Raw genomic sequence first — 10,846 nt, forward strand, 5'->3', positions numbered from 1 at the left:
CGGCACCGCCCCTCCCCTCACATGACCGACGGCGACGCTTTTGCTGCGCCCGCCCGCTTCCCCCTGCTCTCCCCTCGCCGTCGCACGGAGCCTCTCCGCCTGCCGCCGGGAGCATGGAGCCGCGCTGGTCCCCGCGGGGGCCGCTCCGCCTGCCGCGCTGCTCCGCCTGCCTCCTCCTGCTGCTCGGCACCGCCGGTGAGGGGGCGCGCCGAGGCCTGCGGGCGGGCGGGCGGGCGCGCGGGCGCGGGGGCCTGCGGGCGGGCGGGCGCGGCCGAAGGGGCGGCGGGCCCGCGCGCCAGGGCCGTTGCGCCGCGCGCGCGGGCGGGGGGCAGTTGTTGTCCCCGCGGGGGCTGGCGCGTGCCCCCCCCCCCCACGCCTGTCACGTGGCACGGCCTCGGGCAAAGGCCGCGCGCGCGGGGGCGCCTGGGCCCGTCGGGCCCCGCTCTGGGCGGCCGCCCCGGCCGGGCTGTCACCGCGGCGGGGGTCGGGCTGGCGCTTCTCCGCAGCCCGGCCACGGCCCCGCGGCTCGCGTAGCTCCGTGGACGGGCACCCGGCGGCGAGGCTGGTCCCGAGCTGCGGGACTGGGGGGGGTGCCTGGCCTGGGCCCTCCGCGGGGCGGGCGGCTCGCTGCGTTTGGGCAGGCGCCGCGTGGGCCGCGCCGCTCCCGCCGCTGGGCAGCAGCGCCGGCGGTAGCCCGCCGGGTCAGCGGTGTCGGGTGGTGACCTGCTGCGTTCGTGGGCTTCCTCAGCTGGTGCTTATCGGCAGCCAGGGCACATGTGGAGCTGTGGAGATCAGCAGTCACAATCTCACGCTATGGAGGATGTTCAAATAACTTTTTTTCTTCCTTTAAAAAAAAAAATGAAATAGTCAAGCAAGTGCTGGTAATACCTTGTCATCTCTAAAGAGATGAGTTATATGCGTTTCTGTATTTAAGTGAGGTTTAGGGTGAGTAGAGGGGCATTTCCGTTACAAAGCATTCTCCAAGCATGAAGAGCACTTTGCAGAGTAATGTTGTTCTTTCAGATCATAGCTTTGAGAGTGATGTTGTCTGACCTTCAGTTAGCTTTGTGGTTTTTGTTAATGCTCTATTTACTCAGTTATGAAGCCTTCTACTTTAAATGCTAGCTTTTGCCACTTTTTGCCATTGCATTATGTAGCAGTATTTTACTATAGCTTTCCTATTGCGTAGTAGTTTGTAGATGCCTTTGGTATAGTAAGGGTGAGAAAGTGGATGTTTTGTTTTAACACATGTGCGCACACACACACACACACACACCCCTTGTGTAGCTTTATATCCAAAGACACTGCTCCTATAAAGAGATACGCTGAGTAGATGTTGCAAAAAGCCAGGCTAATCTACTTCTGATAAATGTAATTCCCAGCCTTATGTTTTACTGTCTGCAGTATTGTTATGTGAGCAAAGTTGTCTGATCTTTAGGTTTCATGAAGAGAATGCCTCTCATGCAGATTATATATTATAAATTTAGCACTTAACTGAATGTTGTCCTCTGTTGTGCTAGCACTTCCTGCCAGCCATGTCACTTTGTGTGTGTCATTTTGTCTCTCTTGTGTGTGGGGCTTCTGAGGACATCTAACCAATTACTTAAAAGGTAGGCCAGGCTTCTTATAGGGAAGATGCATCTTCTTTTGGCATCTGGAATAAGGTTCTACTGGTGGAAAAGAAAATTACAGTTATTCACTGTAAGTAGGTCAGGGTGTATAAGGTGCACCTGTGTGTGTTGTGTTGGTCAAGTGTACTGTACGCACTTGCTTACTGTAGCGTTTATTCAGTCTTTACTGCTGCATCTACCAGCACCTGTGCTGAAATATCCCTTTTGGAGAAGTTATTTGCAAGCTATTTTCTCTATAAGGAAAACAGTGTAAGTACTAATTAACTTTGTTCTTTTGAGTAGGGACCAACTCATTCTTAGGATGTTTTCAGTTACTCATAGTAAATAAGCTTTCTTCCTTTTGCTCTCATTTACAACCCATAGCAAAAAATAGAGTTTCACAGCTCAATTATGTCTCTTTTCATCTCTTAATTTTTTTATGAAGGTGGAAGAGACTTTCCTAATATGTAAAACAGCATTTAGAAGCAAATAAATTGCAGTATTACAAAGCAAGTTAGTAAAATGTTAGTCTCAATCTCCTGCTAGTTTTATACTGCTTTTCAAATTGTGGTAAAATAATTACTTCTAAGTATATTGTACTTTACAGCTTAGTCAATAGTCTTTTAACATGCCACGTGATATGATGTGTATATATTGAAGTACCATGGCTATCCTGGCTAGGTTGCAGGGGTTTCCAGAAACTTAAGGCCTGGCCGAGTTCCTTCTGAAATGAGAATGGATGGTAACACAGAGCTGGTACACAGGTTCAGTAATAAATAATGCTTTAACTAAAAAATGGGGAGTTCTTATTTAATCTCTAAGCCACTTCTTGGCAGCAAGTTTGCGTGCTTTGCAGTAGTAAATTGCAAAGCCAGTATCTTCTAGTGCACCACAGATCGCTACACAAACAAAAATTCTCCTGAAAAGGCATACCAAACTGGTTGTTTGTGAATGTACAAGCAATCCATAGTGTCTACTGCCTTGCTTTGGAGGTAGATGTACTACTTGTGTCTCTTAACTCTAGCTGAGGGAATTCCCTTTGTAGGTATTGCCTTACTAGGCATTGCAGCCACCTTGGAAGTCTAACAGAATCTTCTGCTGCATAGAAATTAATGTAAATGGGAACTTCAGCTACATAACTATTCTTTATGTATGCTGCTGTATTCTCTTTTCCTACTGTTCAAAATCTCATGGGTCCTACAGTGTTTAGTAATTCTTATCACTGTATTTTCTACTTGTTCACTGTCAGTCTGAAGGGATGAAGTGAGCAGGGTTTCACTCTACCCAGAGTCAGAATTTTATTCAGTGATTAGGTGATGGAGGTGAGTAAATGATACAAAACCTTGAAAAGCAGCATGCTTTATGGAAGGTAGAAATAACCTTCAGAACAATCTTTTGCTTTATTGGATTATTTTCTCCTTTTCTTTAGTCACTTCTCTAGTTAAAGTATGAGGTTCTCCAGAGAGTTAGGAGTGAGCACCTGGGAAAGTGCCAAGTGGAGAAACCTTCTCTAGTTCCGTAGAAAGATCTGCAGGTTTTAATGGATTGGCTAGAACAGTCAGGCAGACTATTGCAGGAGGGAATGTATGTTGAAATGCACAATAGCCTCAAGTATTTTCAGGAGTAAGGACCAAACTGATATATTTTTTTTTTTTCTGGTATCTCCCTGCAGCCATTCCTTCCCATGAGTCACAGACTTCAAAAGTCTGGGCAGACAGAAGCTCTATTTCTCTGACTTGCTATCTCCTCCTTGTGCTTTGCACCTGGCAGGTTTCACATACATCCAGTATACTGTTACCTATCACCATCTTTGGCAGCCATGCACAGGGGACAGAAATTAGCTGCTTTTTGAAAAGCTTCTTTCAGCATCTCCTCAAATCTCAGTGCTGTTTGGTAGGATATATAAGTAGGAACCTCTAGGGATTTAGAAGACATCTTGAGAGACTAGATGATTCCAGTTCTTTCAAATTGTTTTTATTTGAATTGATAGTCTGAAGAAATGATAGATTAAAATAGATACATACAGAAGTCATGTGTGTGCAAAGTATCTGCTTCAGTTTTGCTGTCAGAATGATGCTTTGTCCTGACATAGTTTGTCTGCTGTGAGAGCTGTAATTCTGCCGTGTTTAAACTGTCCCCATTGCTTTAGTTTCATATATGCTCTAAGATCTTGCTTCAAGTTCAAGCAACAACATTTTGTGCTTCCCTACTGGAAGGGAGTAATGCTAATACTTTCAGCTAGCATCTCTAAACTCCCCTCGTGCTGAAGCTATAATGCTAAACAATCATGATGATGTCAAAATAGCTTTCCCTGATAGGGGAGGCAGATGAGCTATTACAGACTGCATTGCTGTAAGCAGTAATCTGAAGTTCCAATGTATCCCCTGCTAATATTTAAGGGAGGCACCTGGCTGTTGCCTTAGGTTTGAGACCAGCAGCCTCTGTGCACTGAGTTATTATCGACTGACTGATCAGTAAATAAGAAGGCAAGACTTTAGCAAAATAGGCAGTCAGTGGGAGCTAAGGGAAACAAGCTTGATGACAGAATAGAGCCTGACATCTGTTTTCTCTTTCTCTATGAATGAGCAAGGATAGGACAAATAGGTTGCTTCTGTTTCTGATGCAGGAGTCCTTGTTAGGAGGCTGAAAAACCTGTAAAGTATGACTATTAGCCATAACATTTTTTACAGCCCTTCCAGATTATTTGTTATCTCATTTAGTGAGTTCTTTTGAAATAGTCTGTGAGTTGTCTTGTAACAAAACATAGATAATCAAGGGCAGGCCTCAATTTATGTAACAGGGGCCTACTCCAAGGAGATAAGAATATGGCCTGTGTTTCTCAACATGACGCTGATGTGACATTAACTAGTATTGTGCTTGGTTAGTTGGAATGATGTATTCACTGCCACCACTGAAACTAAAACTTCTTGATGCTTGTTGCTTCAAGCTCAAGATAAACCAAACTAGAACTTTAACTTACTGCCTTGTCCTTGGTCCTAAAAATTCTTTCAATGTAATAGTTTCATTAGGGTGATAACACTGATAAATCACTAGTGTGGTATCAAACACTGTTTCCCATGCTTCAAAGTTAATGCTGTCAAGTTTCTCAAGCTCTACCTTGGATGCCCCTTGGGGGGGGGGGTATGACAGTTAAAGCTTCTCTATTTTGACAGACCTTTTAATTCAAAAGAGCATGAACAATGACGAGTTGTAGCTGTAGATTGTTACAGCCAGCTGTCTTGCATGCTGAACTGTCTTTACTACTGGTAGAGGAGAAAACCTGTATTTGGCAGGGAGAAAATCATTAGTGCTGAGGCAAAACATGAAGCAAAATGTAAAGTACCTTGACTTGCATGTGTTGGAGATGGAGGAACTTAGATGGTCTGTGGGAGAGAACTGCGTGATCGTGGTGACAGTATGTTTAAGGAAGACAGCCTGATAAATCTCAATCTTATGTTGATCAGGATTTATCTGTTCTAGGGAAATGTGGCAAACTGAAAATTTTGGACAAGTAAATGAAAGCTTACTATGGGAAAATGCCTCCTTTGAGAGTCAGACTGGGTTAAAAATCCAACGCCTGTAAGAAGTTCTCTAAAAACTTAAAGCAAATTTAGCATACATGTCCTTCAGGCCGGAAGCTGTGGAAACACAATGAAGGCTCACAGATCTTGTCCTTCAGAAGTCATTTTGAGTCATGCTGCTTGATGAAACAGATAAGATAATATGGGAGCTCTTGTTCTACAAGCACTACTCTGTTTAAATATTGCAGTGTTCATACAGTTCTGTTTACACAGTTTCAGACACTGGAAAGCTAGTGTTCATTTAAGTTGGTAGTCTTGCGTCAGGTAAGTAGACTGCAAAACATCCTTTTCAGAAGTTTTCTCAAGTCTTGATAATGCTTCATTGTGTGCTTCCCAGTTTTAATAATTGTTAGAAATCTAGCAATTCTTTCAGTCTGGCAAATGGAATCCAATCCTGAAATAACTTACTCTGTCTACTACTTGGTAATGAACTATCCTCAGAAACAGTTCAACAAAATGAAGTAAAAATCAATGTCTTAACAGCTAATAATCATATCTTACAGGTTTTTTCCAGTCCTATGCTGTGGAAGTAGATGTGAAGGATGCCTCTAATGCTACATGCTTATATGCACAATGGATGATGAGCTTCTTGATAAAATATGAAACAAACAGTAGTGATTATGTAAGTGTTTGGAACTAACCTCTGTTCAGAATTGGTTCAGTCTTGGGTGAAACTTTGAGTATGCTCTGGTACCCAGTTTATTGGTGTGGGTTTTTTTGGTTTTTTTTTTTTTTTTTTTTTTTTTTTTAAACACTATATCAGTTGTTAAGAGTATTCTTAAATGTGCATTTTAAAGCATAAGAAATTCTCATTGCACTTATTTAGGTGGCATACTTGTCAAATTTAGTGAGCTTTGTTTATTGGTGTAGTAGTGTTCTTAACCCAAACAGTAAGTGTTAATTACAGCTCAGCACAGTTAAGGTTTGCAACCAAGTTAGCTTTGTAGTTTTGTACTTGAATCTGGTATAGCTGCTTTCAGAGTCAGGTGTCAGGTAGCCTTTTTCATAATTTTGTAGAGTAATCTAAAATAGGGAGCTAATCTTGTGCAGGGTTCCATCTAACTCTAGCAGGCTTATAATGCTGCCATGGGAAGAATGGCTGTCTGAAAATATCTAAAACTGACCTTTTCTTCTAGAAAAATGCAACCTTGAGTTTGTCGTCCAATGTGACACACGATGGAAGCATCTGCGGTAACGACACACAAGCTGCACTTCTGGCAGTACAGTTTGGAGAAGGTCACTCTTGGAGTGTTAACTTTACAAAAACTAATGAAACGTACCAGGCAGACTTTATCACGTTTACCTACAATACCAATGATACTGCTGTGTTTCCTGATGCTAAAAGAAAAGGTAATATTCAGTGCAGGATCACACTTACAAAATGGTCTCTGCTACAAGTGTCATATCTCATGTACCCTACTGTACATGAATTTTTTTAATGTCTAAAGCATTAATAGAGCATCTAATGGTTTCTGTGCCATATATTGCACAACTGTTGCTCATTGTAGTTGCCTACTGGATGAGAATACAGACTAGTTAGCTTCTCTGACTCTAATATTGCCTTTAAGTGCAATGAAAGGAGGAGGTCAGTGAGGTGCCGTTAGTAGACAATGGGTACCTTGAAAAGTCGTTTTAGTGCGCACTACCTTACCTTCCACAGCTTTTAGCAAAACAAAGTTTTAGGCTTTCTGTGTATTAATAGATTTCCTACTAATAATAGTGTTGTTTTATTTTTATTAAAGAAAAAAATTAAGTAAAATGTTTCTCTTGTCTAAGAACTTGTCTGGTTCTTGAGGCTTCAACTTCTTTGCATTACTTAGCACTTCAGGACAAGATATATAGATAAAACAGTAAAGAGGGGTAAGGGTTGTTAAACTTAATTCCCATGAATTAAATTATTCTAATTCTTTGTTTTATGGAATTATAGAAAACATACCACTACCTTATAAATATTCTTGTAGGTCGTGAGGCATTTTAATGCCAATTAAATGTTTGTGCTTATTTGTAGGACCAATTACCATTGTTGTAAAGGATACTATGCATCCAGTTCAACTGAATAATGTCTTTGTGTGTCATAATACTGACTCTATTGAAGCAGAAAATGTAACACAGTTCTTCTGGAACCTCACTCTGCAGGCTTTTGTTCAGAATGGCACAATTGGGGAAAAAGGTGAGTATTTCAAGCTGTGAATAATCTGTTTTGTATTGTACCTTAGTGCAAGAAGCAAAGTCTCATAACAGAAAATCTACGAACTCTTAAGACTTGCTAACTACGATGAGTAAGACTGATATCAATATCCTCTGGTAGGCTTTGCCTTGTTCCAAAAAAAAAATAAATAAATAAATAAAAGGGGGGGGTTAATCAACAAGTTTAGTGTGTAGTAATTTAGACTGTTTCCCAAGTCAAGGCAGTAGTCTAGTACAGTGAGTATTCTAGTAATTGGAGTATTAAAAACCAGCCCATCAAGATTACTATTGCTGAGTAGAGCATTTGAGCTTCAAGGTTTTTAACTGATTGCTTTCTGTCTGCAGAGGTGGACTCTCTGCTGCTACCTTTAACTAGTCCAGAACGTGCTGCCTTAGCTTTTGGCTCAAGCTCCTGCTAACCAGGAGACTAACACGTCATCCTGCTACATATAGCTTTAATAGGACTGTTTACTTAGTCTACAGCAAATGTACATCACACTTCTATAACCACTTCAAGCTGTCTTTGTCCATATACTTCACTTCAGTGCATCAGAAATAATTAGTATCATATGTGCTACATAAATTAAAGGCCATGGCAGTGTAGAATTTCTGTATTAAACAGAACTTCTCAATCATAAGACTCTTCTTAGTAAAATCTCAGCAGTGAAATGGTGGTTGAAATTTCTTCTGTTCAGAGTCTAGATGTGATGCTGATACACCTACTTCTGCACCTACTGTTCTGCCTACTGATGCCAACATAACTACTGCATCGACCACCACTTTATCACCTGCTCCAACCACTGTTCCCAAACCTGTGGAGAATCCGGACACAGGAAACTATTCTCTTAAAAGTGGAAATAAAACCTGTCTTCTGGCTACTGTTGGGCTGCAGCTGAATGTGTCCCAAGACAAGGTACTTCTCTCATGTTTTAGAAGAATAGGAAGGTTACTGTAGTTTTTTTCATATAAAAAAGTGAGTGCAAGATGTTTGCCTCCTGCACTGCTGACTGTCCTGAAGTGCTTCTTAGTATTGTGCATGTCACGTCTCTGACATCAGAACAGTTATGTGGCATAGTATCTTGCTTCAAGACTTTATGTGGATTCAGTGTAACTAATTACTGGAAATACCTCTAACATGATCAAAAGCCTGGAACTTTCTTTGCTTTTAAGGCTGTTGAGCCCTGCAGGTACTGTCTTTTTCCCGCAGAGGGAGCCAAAGCTAAGCTGTTTTATTAGGTGCGTAAATTAAAAGCCCTGATCTGTGATTGTGATTATTATTACTTTTTAAACAAGTGGTGGTGAGATTTTGCTGGGCAATTTGTTTGCCTCTGTATTAGCAGCTTTTAAACATAAGTAGCTTTGGTTAGACAGTAGCCAGACTCAGTCTTCCTACCATCACCTTGTTCATGACAAGCTCTTCTAGCCTGACTGCTACTGACTGACATACTAGATTCCTAATGACAACTGAACTGCTTTGTTATGGTATTTCTGTATTTCAGCCTCTTCTGATCAACATCAATCCGAAGACAACTAGTGCTGATGGTACCTGTGGTAACACAGCAGCTACTCTGAGATTGAATGATGGAAATAGCAGATTCATTGATTTCACATTTGTTGTTGTAAGTAACTTCTTTCAGTTTAAAAAAAGTTTCCACTTTAATGGCATTGTATGATGAACATTCATGGTAAAACCCTTCCATAGCTTGCTGATTGTTCACATATAAGAAGTAAAACTGGCTAATTGACTGCCCTTGGAATAAAGTTTTGAGAAACATAACTGTGGTAAATGTGCTTGCCTCTGGAAAGCATGTGTTCTCAAGGTTAAATTGTAAAATGCAGAACTGCACACTGACAGTGGTTCTTGCTTCTTAAACAGAAAAACGCAAGTGCAAATGTACGAAGATTTTATCTGAAGGAGGTGAATGTTACACTGCTCAACCATATAAATGGTTCTGGTAAGAAATAATATCTGTCTTAAACCACGTATGGCCTTTTATTCTGTGTGTATATTAGCAAACGCTTCTGACTTTTTTTTTTTTAATGCTGTTTATGCCTACTTTGACTGCCTACTTTGACTTCCTACTTCAGGCCAGTATAGACAGAAGTAACAGAAATGGCTACAAGAGTTAATTTAAACAGCAGTGTAGTATTGTTCTCTCTTTCTGAAGCTTCCTGCCAACAGGGTTTCTTGTGCTCACATAATGATTAAGATACGTAAGTTAAGAGGGCTTTTTTGTTATAATTTTCAGTAGCATAAGCTTTTTGGGTATGGAATATAGTTGTGCCAACTCTGACGTTTTTTGTTTTCCTAAACCAACTGTTTCCTTTGCCTGAAGATACTGCTGTATCTTCCCATTGCTCCCACTTAATCCTAACTGGGAAAAGAATGTTCCTTCTAATAGCTGAAACATTCTTTTTTCCATGCGTGTGTTCTTTTTTCTTTTTTTAGCTGTGTTTATCATAGCTGCTGCAATTAAAAGGGCACTAAAACTAAAATGCTCGCACCTCTGCAATGTTGGGATGAGTGGAGGTACAAGGAAGGCTAGTGTCATGTCCCTGTGGAGGTTAGATTAGTGATAAGCATTACAAAAACTTTAGTGCTTGGCCTCTTACAGCTAAGCAGATTGGTCATATTTCAGACTGCGTTGTATTTCAGAGTAGCCAGTGTTGAAAAGTGGCCTCTGTAGATTCAGCTCTTTAGCATTATGAGTATATTAGCATGTCTCTTACATTTGAAGTGGGCCTGCAGATTTCTGTGTTAATTTTTTCCCTTTGTTTAGTCATTTTAAGTGCAGATAACAACAATTTCAGCAAGTGGGATGCTTCCCTTGGTAGTTCCTATATGTGCCGAAAAGAGCAAACTCTTGAGATTAATGAAGGTCTTCAAATACATACTTTTAATCTAAGGATTCAGCCATTCCTCGTGAAGGAAAATAAGTTCTCTACAGGTAAGAATAAACCTATCAAGCTGTAGTATGTTCTGCTAAAGAATTCTTACTTACTAAAAAAGCGCCTAACAGAGCTGGAACAGAGCTTTTCTCTTTTTCTTTTTTTTTTTTTTTTTTTTTTCCTTAGCATTGTTCCGGTGTTTGTTTTTACATGGAATTTAGTGAACTTCTGAGACTGACATTCAAGTTCAAGGAGAACTGTCAGATTTGTTCCCATTTAAAAAATGTCTGCCAAGTATGTAGGTTCCCCTTCATAGAATGGGAAGGAGCTAGAGACACTGAAGAGGGACTTAAGCATTGCTTGGCAGAATGGGTCAGAAGTTCTGACGTTCTTCCTGACGCATACCTTCTTGTAGCTTGAGTATGTAAGAAAGTGTGAGAAAACTTCAGCAGAAATGCACTTTGATAGCACCACTTGGCATTTCTTTTCTTTTGACCTGTCAGTCTAAGGAATAGGAATGCTGGGAAAAATGAGCTGACAGAGCTACTTCCAGAAACAATCTTGAATGTCCGGGATCAA

At 41.1% G+C, this 10,846-nt stretch overlaps 1 protein-coding gene across 3 annotated transcripts in view; it reads left to right on the forward strand.

The window, feature by feature from the left end:
* Positions 1–10,846, forward strand: part of LAMP2 (lysosomal associated membrane protein 2) — a 19,008-nt gene continuing 8,162 nt past the window's right edge. For 2 of the 3 annotated variants that reach the window (XM_064518187.1, XM_064518189.1), the window contains exons 1-8: positions 2–195; positions 5,695–5,813; positions 6,328–6,541; positions 7,200–7,361; positions 8,074–8,291; positions 8,878–8,997; positions 9,255–9,333; positions 10,159–10,326. In XM_064518187.1, coding sequence (XP_064374257.1) covers positions 114–195; positions 5,695–5,813; positions 6,328–6,541; positions 7,200–7,361; positions 8,074–8,291; positions 8,878–8,997; positions 9,255–9,333; positions 10,159–10,326 — 1,162 coding nt within the window. In that variant the 5' untranslated portion in view covers positions 2–113. Of the gene's footprint in view, positions 196–5,694; positions 5,814–6,327; positions 6,542–7,199; positions 7,362–8,073; positions 8,292–8,877; positions 8,998–9,254; positions 9,334–10,158; positions 10,327–10,846 lie in introns of all 3 variants that reach the window. The other variant, XM_064518188.1, reaches the window with a different exon arrangement.

This window comes from Dromaius novaehollandiae, chromosome 11, assembly GCF_036370855.1.
Source record: "Dromaius novaehollandiae isolate bDroNov1 chromosome 11, bDroNov1.hap1, whole genome shotgun sequence".
Taxonomy (NCBI): Eukaryota; Metazoa; Chordata; class Aves; order Casuariiformes; family Dromaiidae; genus Dromaius; species Dromaius novaehollandiae.